The sequence below is a fragment of the Penaeus vannamei genome, chromosome 17 (assembly GCF_042767895.1).
Source record: "Penaeus vannamei isolate JL-2024 chromosome 17, ASM4276789v1, whole genome shotgun sequence".
Lineage (NCBI taxonomy): Eukaryota > Metazoa > Arthropoda > Malacostraca > Decapoda > Penaeidae > Penaeus > Penaeus vannamei.
Genome location: NC_091565.1, coordinates 5,215,555 through 5,230,554, shown reverse-complemented (window position 1 = coordinate 5,230,554; position 15,000 = coordinate 5,215,555). Strand labels below are relative to the sequence as shown.

The window sequence follows — 15,000 nt, the reverse complement described above, 5'->3', positions numbered from 1 at the left end:
AAAGTTATTTTGGTTAACTGCTCTCTGATTTCGTACTATTTACATGAATAAGTACTGTATTTTAGGATACTTTTTAAACTATACATGTATGTCTTTCATTCTAAATCAGTGGTACTACGTAGATAGACCAATATTTTGTAGTGGAAATATTTATTTACTTCGTGTATCATCAACGAATTTGTTCAAGAATATTTCATATAAAGTATTACAAACTAAATACCTGACAACTGGAAGTAAACTATTTTCTATAATGTTTAGAACTATGAAGGGAATTAAACAATTCAATGAAATTTGATCTATCAATATTTGTATCACTTGCACAATGATAGTAAATAATTTTCAGTATTATCGCCGGTCGTGAGTGCACACACGCACATACGCTATCAACAAACAAGGCTATAAACTTATCACTCAAATTCTGTCCTTGTTACAAACCTTTAAGATATTCCGCCTCAAAGTCTTATATTAAACTGTTAATAACTGCCGGAAAAGATATACTCGAATTCCTCTCGAAAATATCTTCAAATTTCAAATTTCTTATGGTCCAACTCATATTGAAAATACCGTTAAATCCCCTCCTTTATCAAGCATTATCCAGTAAAGACTATTCACACCAAATCCCACCCATTATCATCCACCCCCCCCACCCCACCCACACACGCTACACACACACCCGCACACACACACACAAACGCACCCACACATACATGCACACACACGCGCGCGCGCACACACACACACACATACACATACACACACATGCGCGCGCACACACACACATACAGACACACACACACACACACACACACACACACACACACACACACACACACACACACACACACACACACACACACACTCACTCACACACACACACAAACAAACACAAACACACACACACACCAGGCGCGATGCCATGGGGAGTGTGGGGGGGTACGACCCCCCCTCAAAGGTCACAAATCGTCATTTCACTCGGTAGAATGGAAAAAAAAATATTTTACTCGGCAAATTTGGTGGTCGGCATAATTTAAGAAATCAATGATCATGGTTTGTAACTCTCGAAGTTTTCATTTTCATTTCAATTTGGTCCTTTTCGAAACAAGTTATTAAAAAGTATGGTGTGGATTTAATTTTAAAAATGTTACTCGGTAACCTTCCTCCCGACCCCCCCCCAAAAAAAAAAAAAAAGTTTTCTAGCACCGCCCCTGACACACACACACCCGCACACACACACATTTAACCCCCCCCCCCCCTCCACTCATTCACAAGCCAAAAATTTCTCTAAGTTCCCTCTGGCTCCGGCTTCTGCTTCGGTATCTCGTTCGGGGCCGGGTGATCAGAGCGCGACGATTCGAACTCTTCCACACGCAATTGTTTTCCTTTCGGTCGACGAGCAGCTGTTCCTCCCTCTCCTGTTCAAGGGCAATTTCCGGCAGGATTAACGACCGCACAAATGGGAGCAGATTACATTAGCTATGCTTACGCCTCGGCAGTGGCTTTGGGGGGGATTATTGGATATGCTAAAGCTGGTGAGTCTGGAATAAGTGCGTTATAAGGAAAGGAATTAGGTCCCTGTGCTTGCAAAGTTGCTTGCATGAGAAACTGATAAGATTATCAGTGTTATCTCGGGATGATTGGGTGTGGGAGAGAGTATTATGACGCAAATTCTTGCATTATCTGAGGGTGATATTCATACTTGTTGATGTTTTGGTAAATTTGGTTCTTCACTTCCTTGTATAATCAACATGTGCAACGTCATGCATGCCATTTATACAAAATGTTCATTTTGTTTACTTTCATCAGAGTTGTGAGGGTGCTATCTCAGTGAATGAACTGGTAATGGTTCTTATTTTATGTTGATAGAATCGTATACCACTTTAGACTTAAGATGGGACAAATCTTGGGAATGCCTAGATTATTATTGTTTATTTTTTTGTTGATGCAGGTTAATGTTAGTGAGAGCAATGGACAGAAATAGAGGGAAATGGATACAGCATCTTATTGAGCATAAAAAATAGTCATTAATAACACAGGTACAGCTTCTTTGGCCTCATTAGATGAAAATATCCTTTGTATATCATTGCTTAGAAGTCCACAACACTCTCACATCCAGAGCATTTTCTATAAGTTGGCACAAAGTGTTAATAAAAGTAGGTACTAGGGAGGGCTTTCCCTCTGTCTACGGAATGAATAGAAGATAGGAAAGATTAGGTTTAGGTTTTTGGGTTCAAATGATACCATAGTTTTGGGACTACCTCTGGAGGGGTGTGTTGCTCTCAGTAACAAATACTGTTTATGCCCATTGAATTTAAAGAACAAATGTAAATGTGCCAGACACATGCCTATCTATCATTGACCTTGTACCTGTTGATGTGCCATCTGCACCTTTTGGCACTTTGGCTAAGGCTATTTAACTACTACCTAACAAACATAATCTAGGGTTATAAAGCATATAGGCTTCCCTGGTGATTTATTCGCAAAGGAACCAGGCCAATGTATAATCTTCCCAAGACATATAGTTTTAGGTTTGCTGGGGTTGTTGGAACACACAATATTGAAGCAAGAGCAATTACTTGACACTGCACTGATTGGTTGGACATGAGATTGTAGGCTGTTCATCCGAGATCACAAGTTTGAAGGGGATATGAATAGAATACAGTTAATGTAATTACAAGCTCTGTTTTGAAAGTTGCTACAGTTGTCTTGTAAATAATTACCAAAATCTCCTTATTGTGTTTGTATGTATTTTCATTATAACCAAAATTTCTCCCGGTGGTGTAATTCATTTGAGAAGAGAAGTTACTAGAAAATCTGGTTAATCTTTACAGTATGGACACACTAAGGTAGTGCAAATTGAAGCTTATATAGTTGTAGAGGACAAAGGTTGTACTCATCGGTACGGGAAATAATCTGCAGACACAAATGGCAGTGCCACAAATAAAGAAAAAAATTGTGGGAAGCACCACTCACTGGCTAAATGTGCTTGGTGCTCCTACGTTTAGAGAGCTCTACCTTGCCATGCAAACTGAGGTGAAGACAAAGTTTGTGAAGGAGTGTTGGGGGTTGGACTCAGTCATGGATAGTGCATCTGTAGGCACAAACAACAGTGCCACAATAAAGAAAAAAATCGTGGAAAGTACCACTCACAGTCTAAATCCACTTGGCGCTCCCAAGTTTCAGCTCTATCGTGCCATGCATACCGAGGTGAAGACAAAGTTTGTAGGGTGGTGTTGGGGAGCGGACTCAGTCACAGTGAGTGCATCTGCAATGTAAAGAATTACTTAAATTCTAATGGTCTAATGCAAACACCTCATTTAATCTGTTCATGTAAGGTGGTATCTGTTCCATATGCTGAATGGCAAGTATACGTGTCATGGAGTAGGTGCCATAAACATGTTTTTTGACAAAATTATATGAAATGTTTGAACAAACTTTAATATTTTATTTTATTTTTTTGTTGTTGTAATTATTATTATTTTTTTTTTCAAGGAAAAGATAAGGGTATTATAAAGCTAATTTTATAGATTATATATATGTATTTATATGAGAAATATGAAATCAGAGAAACTGTTGATATCAGCAGTCATTTGAAATATGTATCATCTTGGTTTTTGTAGTGTTGTGAATCATTTCTTAAAGTTGTAAATAGTAATTGAGAAAAACGGGCACAATAGAATGTCCATAACTGACAATAAAGGAAAGACAAATATAATTTTTTATATATTTTTTTACTTCTTCTAGGATTATTTTTTTACTTCATTGTTTCAAAGACTATATTTTAAAATGTATTTTACTGTTTAGAAAGCATTCAGTTTTGTTGATATTCTTTTTTCGAATTTATATCTCCCCCCTCCCCTTTTTTTACATGTACGCAGGCAAAGAGAAGAATCATATAAGTGAACTTAATATTTTGCTCTTTATTGATATAAAAGAATCAGATTGGGTGAGTTTGTTTAAAGAATTTTCCTTTTCTTTAAAGGATTCTTGATTTAATATGAGTGAAATGGAATATTCTTTCCTATTCTTACCTTATTTACTCATTTGTCATTATCTTGGTATGTTCATTTTAGTAAAGCCTCTCGTTTGCTAAGTAATTGGTACTTAATAAACTCATATATTTGAAGTTTCCAAATGTGAATAATTCGGCCTTTTCCTGTTACTTCATTTCGTGATTAATCATTATTAGATGTCCAGCATTTTTACATGACACCTCCTCTTTATCAAAAGGACAGGACTGGTTCATGTTTGCATGTTATTTTTTGTGATCTCATCGGTATAGCAAATACGTGGGTGGGCTGACTGCATCATGTTCTGTGGTGGTGATGAAATGGTTGCCAGCTGTGATGTTTGTTAAAGTTACCAAATATGAAATTGCCTAATACAGAAGGAAAGACCCTACTTTACTTTAACAGAAGAAATGATACTGAGAGAGAGAAAAATTACAATAAAATATGTATGGACACAATGTACTGATGGTCTATTAAGCGTCTTAAAGGGAACAAGGGCTATTAGGAAATAACATCTCTATTACATATTTTATATACTTTGCAGGTTTTCTTTTAATCACTTTCATATCAATTTCATGTGTTTTGTATTAAATGTCAAACAGTTGTCTCTCTATAGCCTATTTTTATTATATGAATAGAGTATTTTTCATGTTAGTTCTTTGTTTTTATTTGTATTACAATCATTTTTCCATTTCCAAATTAAGCTAATAGTAGTGTTCTTCTACCAGCTCTTGTGAAATTTTCTCTAATTTATCCTACATTATCCAAATTTCCAGGCAGCATTCCGTCCCTAGGAGCTGGTCTGCTTTTTGGCTCGGTTTTGGGCTATGGGGCCTACCAACTGAGTGAGAACCCCAACAACTACTACCTCACCCTAGGGACAAGCACAGCTCTTGGAGGCCTCATGGGCATGCGCTTCCTCAACTCGGGAAAGTTCATGCCTCCAGGGCTCATTGCCGTGATGAGGTAAGGGGTAGAAAGGGTGGTGCATGTGGCATAGCATTTTGTATGTATTTTGATTGGTTTGTTTGGGAAATGTTTAGATTTACTTCAGTGATTATATTCAGTTATGATATTTTTAGCATTTTCATTGTTATTGTTATCTGCCAATTTGATATATGAATGTATTTCAAATTCTTTTTGCCATATCAACCTAAGTATACTTAATGTGAACATATAGTAATGTAACATTTTTTATACTTTTTTTTTACTTTGTTATTATTATTCTTTGTCACTTAATAGATTTTTCTGAAAAACTAACACTGATGAAGAGTCTATCTCTCAACAGCTTGGCGATGGTGGCTCGATTGGGAGCACGAGCTGTTGGCCTCACAGACACCAAAATGCAGTAAATACAACAGTCACTTGATAATTGGGGTATCGTGCCAGCATTCCTCAACTTTGCGTCTACTTAAGACAGTGTTTAAGGTTTTGTTTGATGGAGTATTTATTCTAAAACAGGTTTAACCACAAAGGCATAATAACACATTGAAGGATACATACTCTGAAATTCCGGGAGAGTATGGTTTGTTCTGTCAGGGGAGACTGTAGCAAGAAGAGCGAACAATTAATTTAGTGTGATGTGTTAATGGATTGCCCTTGTTTCCAAAAATTGAAAATGTTACTTTTGGATAGGAAAAGGAAATATATTTTTTCAATTTTTGTGAAAACAGGTCCTTGATAGAAGATATTACTATATGAAAGTCATTTTCTTGTTGTATGCTCTTTTACCATTGTTCCAATAAACATAAAATAGAACTGTGTTACTTTAACTGCAACCTAGTTAATAATAAAGAAGCTTCTTGTTAGGTAATCGGTAAACAAAGTCATGTAGTAACAAACTGACATGTGACTATATTACATATAAACATACTGGATGCTTTTCAAAGGAAATACCTGCTGGTATAATTTGGTTGTAATTCAGTTAATGAACAAAGAAATTTAGGAATAGAAAGAAAGTGAGAGAGCGAGCTTTTTTGAGGCAAGGATGAAAGGCTTGATTTGTAAGTCCTGAACAGCCTTCGTACTCCATTTGTTCTCTTTTTACCCTATTCACTACCATACTAACCTATAGCACTCTACAACCTTTGACTTCTAACATGTTTAGTTCTAATTATTAACTCATTTTACCCCCCCCCCCCCAATTACTTGTTCATTGTTGTCATGGGGTGGGGGGTTATACAGTTTTATGAGAAAGTATTGTGGCAAAAATGCTAAGAATAAGTTTACAACCTTTGACATCTAACACATTGAGTTCTGTAGGTTAGTATGGTAGTGAAAAAAGTTAAGAGGGAAGAACAAATGGAAAATGAAGGCCGTTCAGAACTGATAATCAAGGTCTAAATAAGTACTTATATAGTCCTTGGACAAAAAGCCAGCCTTTCATCTTTTCAGCACAACTCCCAAACTTTAGGATGTGGAGAGAAGAAGGGGATGAAGAGAAGGAAAAAGAAAGGTGGAGAGGAAAGGACCATGCAAAATTTATTGAGGTGAGGGCTGAAGTCCAAGGTAGGGGTGATCCCCCACATTGGGCCTCAGTCTCTGTCTCATAAGACCCCCCCTGGCAACAGTGGGCACATGATTAGGGGAGATCAACTAGCCTATCTAAGTTTGATTTGTTGGTTTCCTGACCCCTGCCTCTCCTTTGACCACAGCTCTGACCACTGATACTATTACTCCCTCCTCCATGTTTACTGACAACTCTATCCATTCCAAACCACCTACCCAGGTTATTACTCAGAATTCAGAATGGACTCCTTCCTTTCTCCCAACATTCTCCACTCCATCTCCTACTGCGCAGTCTTCTTCATTGTTTACTCCCTCCCCCATCATTACTACTATTCATCCATATTGTCCTCCCTACAGTACTACCTCTCTCCACACCACTCCAACTTCCTCCCGCTCTCATCCTACTACAATTACCACCTCTAAAAACCTTTGTACTCTGGCCCATCCAAATGGGATTGATTCTTTGTGATTCCCTCCCACAGCCTCTTTGACAATACCCTTCTCTTCCAATTATGTCTCCAAAAACAAGTAGACAGTTTCTTTTCGCAATTGGTCCGATCATTCACACCTTGTCATAGTTACACCTCAGTCCCAAACTCATGCACTGTCTACTCTGACAGACCTCACTGGAAAACCTATTCCTTGTGAAACTCACTCCTCTCTTAATACTTGTACCAGAGCGGTTTCCGTCTCCCTGACTGATGGTCTTATCTATGACAAGAACTAGTCAAACTGTGAAAACGACCTACTTGCCTGCTTTGTTGATTATGATTCAGTGGCATTACAATGCTACACTATTCCTCCCAGAGGCCAGTGTAAGTCTTACACCAATATTGCTAAGATAGCTTCTGTAGACATGGCCTCCCCTGTAAAGTTTATATTGTTGGAGTATTCTGCCCTGTCCGACCATGTCGACCCCTTCCTTGTCAATGTCAGAAATGTTGGCATTTTGGCCGCCCAACCAAACACTGTCACTCGACAGCCTGCTGGCCTCTATTTGCCCAACCTGGTCATGACTGTTCAAATTTCCCTGTTCAGTCATGTACATGTGCCAATTATGGTGGCTTCCATAAAGTATTTTATAAGAGCTACCCTGCCTATAAGCTTGAATATGAGGTAGCAGTTCTCAGATTCACAATAGGCCTCACTCTGTGTGAGACCAGACAGGAAGCACAGCGAGGTTTTTTCTCTCTCTATTCCAAAACAGTCCTTTGTTTGCCCTCATACCTCCCCACCCAACACCACTCCAGAAACTCTTGAAGACATCCAAATATTCCTTGATATGGCACAAGAAAATGTTCTGCTCCCTCATCCACCCTCCAGTCCCTTTATTCTTATTCTCTTTACATTCAAAGTATATGACAATATCTATCCTCCTTCCCCTTAAGTTCCCCCTACCCCTCTTCCTCTCACTCTTTCCCAACACACTCCATCCTCTCTTCCATCTGCATCATTCTCTCTTTGTTCCCCCATCATCCTTACCTCTCCCACCTGGATACTCACGTGAATCCCTTGTCAAAACAGCGTCCTTCTACAGAGCCCTCCCCTCTTGACACTCTTCCTGATACTTCACCATCTTCCCAGTCCCCTTATCTCATCCCCCTCTTTTACCATTTTTCCTTAAACAATGTTCCTGTGGCTTACCCAGCCACAGATACACTCCATTTCATCCAATTGCCCTATTCCCTTAACCCTTTCCTTTATTAATATCTGATTTATTTCATTTGTTCTTTACACTTTTTCCTATTAAACTATCCTAAGACATTCTATAACCTTTGACATTTTACACATTTTATCCTAATCTTTTTGCTGCAATACTTTACCATAATGCTATATGACCTCTGATGTCTAGCAAATTTATTTGTTTTAATCATTAATCATTAACCATTCAGAATCTCCCAGAGGCAGTCCTCTAGGGCAGGGCCCCCTAATGACATCAAAGGTCATATAGCACTATTGAAAGGTGTAGTTGAATAAAGAGGGGGGTAAGTTGATAATTGAATGTGCTACATGTCAAAAGTCATAGAGCAATGTATTGAAAGGGGTAAAGAAGGGTGGGGTTAGAGAGGGTAAGGGGAGAATTAAAGGGTGATCATATCAAAGTTGTCAGAAGGAAAAAGTATGATGTTCTGCAAGGATGCCCATATGGTAAGGTAGGGATTAGCAAAAAGGGGAAAGGGGGTCTAAGGGTGATTAGATTAGTTATTTCAAGAGAAATTCAAGTGGGAGATGGTTAATGGTTAAGAGCAAAATAAATGTGCTTGAAATCTAAGGTCATAGAGCACTATAGGAAGGTATATTAATGGGGGGTGAAGGGTAATAGTTGCTATGTGTTAATTATCTTGAGTAATATTGAAAGGTTAAAGATGGGTAAAGAAGTTGATGTGTGAATGGGCTATGGTGGGTCTAGGTAAGGGAATTACATAAGGGATTCACGTGTGTATCCAGGAGGGAGTGGAAGGGATAGAGGGGATGGAGGGAAGGATAATGTACATGTAATTGGAGCTGAGGGGCATGGGCAGTGTTGGGAGGGAGTAGGAGGAAGTGGGAATATGAGTAGGAGGAGGATGGGTATCATGAAGATGGATATTGGTAGTAGATGGAGTTGAGGAGATAGGTTGTGTTGGGAGGGAGTAGGAGGAAGGGGTGTAGGGGGAATATGAGTTGGAGGAGGATGGATATCAGCAGTCACTTCGAGTGTGGAGGGAGCAGGAGTTGTGGGATTTTGTGTCTTGAGCATATAGCTTTGAATATCTTCCATAGTTTCTGCAGCGGAGTTGGTTAGAGAGTTTTGTTAGACAAAGGTTTTCTTATGAGGCGGGGAAGATGAGACTGGTGTCTGAGGAATAAAGGCAAAGTTCAGTAGAGGTGAGTGTGTGGTAGATGGGGTAAAATGTTTAGTCTGTCTGCTGCAGGTAGTGTGGGAAGGGAGAGGGGATGGTGTTGGGGCTGTAGTTGAGATTGGAGAGTCTGGATTTAGAGTGGCAAAAGACTTTGAATGGAGAAGGTAGGAGGTAGAAATGGAAATGGGGAAGTAAGTAGGTATAGGGGTGGGGTAGGAACATCCTTGGTTGGAGGAGGAGGGCAGAGCGATCATAACTAGAGTAGGGTGTATGAGAGAAACCTCATTGATGTGCTTCTTGTCTGGCTTCACGTAGAGTGAGACCAAGTTTGTATCTGAAAATTGCTACCTCAGACTCAAACTTGTAGGTGGGGCAGCCTCTATAAAATACATTATGGGGGCCACCGCAGTTAGCACATGCGTGTTTGTGCAGAGCAGTTTGATTGGTTATGACCGGGTTGGGCACATAGGGGTCATTGGTCTGTGGAACGGCTGTTTTTGACAGGATATCCAAAGCACCAACAGTTTTTACATTGACGGGGAGGAGGTTGGTATTGGCAAACAGGGAGGGATTGTCCACCAATGTAGGTATGAAAAAGAAGGTCATGTGTATGGAAAGTAATTTCGGCAATGTTGGTGAATTTCTTTCAATGACCTGTAGGAGGAATGGAATATACAATGTACTGATATTACATCACGGTCTTTAAGCTGAATAAGTTTTCTCCACAATCTGACCAATCAATATCCATAGGGTAGCTTGCTGGGGAGATCGAGACAGTTCTGGTACAAGTATTAAGAGTTGGATGAGGTTCTGCAGGAATGTGGTTGCCAGAGGGATCAGTTACATTTGATAATGCTATAACAAGATGGGAATGATCAGATCGGGTACGGAAAGGGACTCTTACTCTGCCTGAGTAAAGAGCTGTAGGAGGGATCATAAAAAATTGGTCCCAATTGGCTGGGCTAAATAGAGTATTTAATGACATTTGTAGAGTTAGGTGTGGTAGAAGGATGGGGACGTGTGCAAGACGGAGTATTGTTGGGGGGGATAGTATTTCGGAGAGATAGAGAATCAGGCTGTAAGGTAGTAATAAGAGAAGATGGAGTGATTGATGAAGAAGGTTATGGGGTAGAGGTGATGAAGTTGAGGAAGGTGGGAGAGTAGGAATGTCTTCTGGAGACTGAGTCTCAACTTGATTGGATAATGCATTAGTAGGCATTGAGGCATGGGTAGTAGTTGTAGTGTTTAGAGTCGTGGTCAAAGTAGAGCCTAGGGTTGGGGAGCCGGGAGAGTTTGAATTGGTGGGGCTATTTGATAAAGGGGCTAGCCTCACTGGCCTAAATAAGGGTATTACATCTTCATTACTGGCCATGGGAAGCCTTGACTATGTTGGGGAAATAAACAGTCCACTCCTCAGGGTCCCCTTGAGGGGTAAGGGCTAAACAACTAAAACGGGAATACCATGCCCATGGTTCCCTCACGCCATTCAGGACTGGCACAAAATCAGCCTTTCTTCCTTTCAGCACAGTTCTTAAGCCTTAGGAAGTAGATAGTAGAAGGGGTTGGAGAAGGGACGGAAATGAAAGTTGGAGGGAGAAAAGACCATGCAAAATTAGTTGAGTCGTGGAATGAGGCCCAAGGCAGGGGAGATCCCTGCATTGGGTCCCAGCCCCTGTCTCCTAAGCCCCTCCATTACAACAACAAGCAAGGGATTGAGGAGGATTATGTGGGAGAGAATCCACGGAAGTAGTAGGAGGAGGATAGATGTCGGCAGCCATTTTGTGTGAAGAGGGAATAGAACCAGAGAGAGTGAAGGATGGATGACAAGTAGGCATGTTATCCTGGGTCATGATTTGGATAGTTTTGAATAAACTCTGGAGTTTCTGAAGTGGAGTTGATTGTGGAGGACTGAGAAACAAAGGTTTTCTAATGAGTAGGAGCTCTGATGTCTAGCACATTTATTTTCAAACATTAAACATAATGAGTAGGAGAAGAGGGGACAGATGTTTGAGGGGTGGAGGAAGAGGCGGGTGTAGGAGAGGTTGCAGTATGAGAAAATGATGGGATGAGTCAAGTATGGAGGAGGGATCAGTACCAGGGAAGTAGAGACTGGAGTGTCTGGATTTAGAGTAGTGGTAGAGATTGGAGTGTCTGGATTTAGAGTAATGGTAGAGATTGGGGTGTCTGGATTTAGAATTTGACTGGGAGAGGAAGGGGGTAAAGTGGGATGAGGAAGAGATCCTGGAGGGAAAGTAGAAACATCTTGGGAGGGAGAGGGGAGGGGCAGAGCAAAGTACAGCACTGGAGTAGGGAGTACGAGAAAAAGGTTTATATGCATCCTGTCTGGCCTCTCTTAATTTGAATAGAACTACCACCTCAGACTCAAACTTGTAGGTAGGGCAGCCCCTATTAAATACATTATATGAACCACCACAATTGACACATTTACCTGATTGTGGAAAGCAATTTTATCGATCATGACCAGGTTGGGCTCAAAGGGGGCATTGGGCTATGGAGCGGCAGTGGCATGATGGCCTCGATGCCAACATTTCTAACATTGAGAAGGATGAGAAAGAGAAAGATAAGGAAATAGAAAGAGATGAAAGAGAAGAAAATGGAAACAGGAAGCAATGGAGGAGAACAGTGAAAGATTTTTCAGGTCACCAATGTTTGATACTGCAAAGGGGCAGTGCAGGTACTACAGCACATAGCATGTCATAGTCTGATAAGCAGGATGAAGCGACCTCCCATCACATGTTCATCACAGTAGTAGTAACATCTGACAGTGGGACTTTTTCATGCCCTGAGCTAGGCATGAATGCAAACCATTTGAGTGGAATTACTACCAATGAGCTATCTAGAAGAGTGGAAAGGAAGATAATTTAAACATTTATGAAATATGCACAATAAACGTTTATGTTTATGATTGGTGAGGACATGATTCTTTAGTAGGCATTGCAAAAGTAAGTTTTTGAAATTCAAAAGAAATTAAGATTGTTTTCTTTATATAATCACATACATAATTACACAAATATCTCTGCAGAAAAACTATTTGACTGATTAGGAATCTGACTAAAATCTGAAAGGTCTCACAGGTGCTACACAATTTGAGCTATTTAAACAAACTACATTCTCAATGCAAATCTGATATGCATTTCCAATTACTTACAACATAGTTTGCAAGACAAGCAGACATTTACCCATTTCAGGTGTAAAACATATAAAAATACAAAATTTAAAAACATGTTATTCCAGTTTGACACAACTGGGTGGTCCTCTGAAACAACCATTATCCAAAAATTCTATTTTTGGCCAGAGTTGAATCAATGTCACAACTAGAAGACACCAGTACCTTAAAAGACATCCTGAAAGATGCTTCTTAGACACTATTTTTTTCTCCCTTTTTGCAAAAAGGGTTAAGGTAATCAGAATAACAATGGTGTGCATGAACATAGAAAAAAGGAAATAAAGAGATATACAGCATTAACACAGCAAATAAAATGGTTATGCTTGAGTACAAGAACTCTCACAGCCTCTAAATATTCACCAGATTACTGTCAAGTTCTGATTCTCACAGACACAATGCAGCTCCATATCACAAGACAATAAAATGAGCGAACAAATCTGCACTTTTTTTTTCCTTGACACTATTTTCCTTTGGTTAGAAAATAATATAATAAGATAAAATCAAGAAAAGAAAAATATCTGAAGACTAATGTGATAAAGTAAGAATGCTAATAAAAAGATGGGGGGGGGGGGGAAGAAACATAACTACATATTTACAAAGATTGTTTTAAGATTTAGTTTTAATTCCATTTGTTACAATGGATATCCTTTGCTTTGATATGCTGTCTGTTTTTTTTATTTTGCTGTGTGCAAGGAATGGTTGGGACAAGAACGCTAACCACTGTACTAGCTACATATACATATGCAGTGGTGTAATTAATGGGGAGGTAGGGGGATTTATTGCCGCCCTCTTGGCCCCTGGACACCTGACAAGAAAGAAATTCCGGAATTTACTTAATAACATACGTCATACTTAATTGGTAATTTGGCACCAAGAAAGCCAGAGATCACTATATAATCATCAGACAGTTATAGTTAATGAAAACTAATAGAACATTTAACAGCAAGAAGTGTCCCCTATTCTTTTTCTTTATTATAATTAACGTAAGTAAATATATTCTTTTCTTTTGTTAGTTTTTCATTAAACCCATCCCCCTATGGGTCTAGCTCACTGGCCCCTCAAAGACTATATATATGTGTTATGTGTGCGTATGTGTTATACACACACATGCACGCACACACATGTATATATATGAATACATGCTAACTCTTTCAACATTTATGTAACTAAGGAAATAAGTAAATAATACAAGTTTATTTTCCCATGATCTAGCTCCTATCTTTATGTAAGAGATAAGGGATAACGTACATATATGTAACGGTTAAATAAATATTGATTAGCATTCTTGGGCATTTACCCAGCAAAAGAAAACAAAAATCAGTTAAATAATGATTAGCATTCTTAGATATCAAATAGGCATCAGTATAAAAAATCTATTTGCATATATTTCATGATTATTTTAACTTGACTAGACACTTTTTGGTAATTCAAAAAAGAAAGAAGACAAATGAAAAGAGATTAATATTGGGTAAAAAAATTAATACCACTGCTATAATCAAACAAATAGATGAACTTATCTTCATGTAAAAAAAAAAAATGACTGGGCTACAATTCAAACTAATACACAATGTTAATTTAACATCATAAACAAAAACATACTCTTTAAAACTAAATCTTAACTGTTGAAAATGGTGGACCAAAACATAACTGAAAACTGGAAAAAAAATCATTGGGTAATGTTTTACTGCACTTCTAGCTCAAATAATAACCTTCTCTTATACACAAGAATGTTATGAATCACGAAGTAAATCTATAGATGAGCATCTAATGACTGAAAAATTTGGGACATTAAATTACATTTGGAAAAACAGGATGTGCCACAAAATGTTAAAAACAAAACACAGAAAGTCACACAATGAACTTCTACCTCTTGTGATACAATAAATGTCAAATAGGAGGAGGAGGAGGAGGAGGAGGAGGAGGAGGAGGAGGAGGAGGAGGAGGAAGAATAAGATGAGGAGGCAGTTAAGTGGTAGTTAATTGATCTTTGTGCTGCCTAGAACATTCCTCTTGCAGCCACAGAGGATTAAAGGACTTTATCACACAATTTCATTATCTATCTTTTGGAGTGAAGGATACCAAGATTATCCCTAATTCCATTATGTAAGATAGTTGTTTTATAAATTTCACCCTGAACAGACAAAAAAAGCCAGTCATTAACAAAGTATCATACTGATAAATCTCTCTCTCTCTCACACACACACACACACACACACACACACACACACACACACACACACACAGAGAGAGAGAGAGAGAGAGAGAGAGAGAGAGAGAGAGAGAGAGAGAGAGAGAGAGAGAGAGAGAGAGAGAGAGAGAGAGAGAGAGAGAGAGAGAGAGAGAAGGGGCAGAAATTATATACATCTCCTAACCATATTGCACTTTTTATCATGTTACTTATGTCTTTTATGAATTTTATTTCAAATAATTTTTCTTCTTCCAGAGCTTTAAGTAG

General features: G+C 38.9%; 2 protein-coding genes across 6 annotated transcripts in view; one reads left to right on the top strand and one right to left on the bottom strand.

Annotated features, from left to right (window-relative positions):
• The first annotated feature begins 1,305 nt into the window (after nt 1–1,305).
• On the top strand, nt 1,306–5,765 carry LOC113821069 (transmembrane protein 14C). The gene is made up of 3 exons (XM_027373503.2): nt 1,306–1,529; nt 4,784–4,973; nt 5,296–5,765. The coding sequence occupies exons 1-3, from the start codon at nt 1,454–1,456 to the stop codon at nt 5,357–5,359; spliced, it is 330 nt and encodes a 109-aa protein (XP_027229304.1). The 5' UTR covers nt 1,306–1,453; the 3' UTR covers nt 5,360–5,765.
• Nucleotides 5,766–12,256: 6,491 nt separating this feature from the next.
• Nucleotides 12,257–15,000, bottom strand: part of LOC113821073 (2',3'-cyclic-nucleotide 3'-phosphodiesterase) — a 20,210-nt gene continuing 17,466 nt past the window's right edge. For all 5 annotated transcript variants that reach the window (XM_070131783.1, XM_070131781.1, XM_070131780.1 and 2 more), the window contains one exon: nt 12,257–15,000. This exon is cut by the window's right edge and continues 1,085 nt beyond it. The gene's annotated coding sequence lies outside the window, so the exon portion shown is untranslated.

Bases quoted from the DNA above. Each gene is read 5' to 3' on its own strand.
- LOC113821069 (XM_027373503.2), top strand. From the start codon at position 1,454: ATGGGAGCAGATTACATTAGCTATGCTTACGCCTCGGCAGTGGCTTTG. The intron at 1,530-4,783 runs GTGAGTCTGGAA...CCAAATTTCCAG, and splicing joins TATTGGATATGCTAAAGCTG to GCAGCATTCCGTCCCTAGGA. The intron at 4,974-5,295 runs GTAAGGGGTAGA...ATCTCTCAACAG, and splicing joins GGGCTCATTGCCGTGATGAG to CTTGGCGATGGTGGCTCGAT.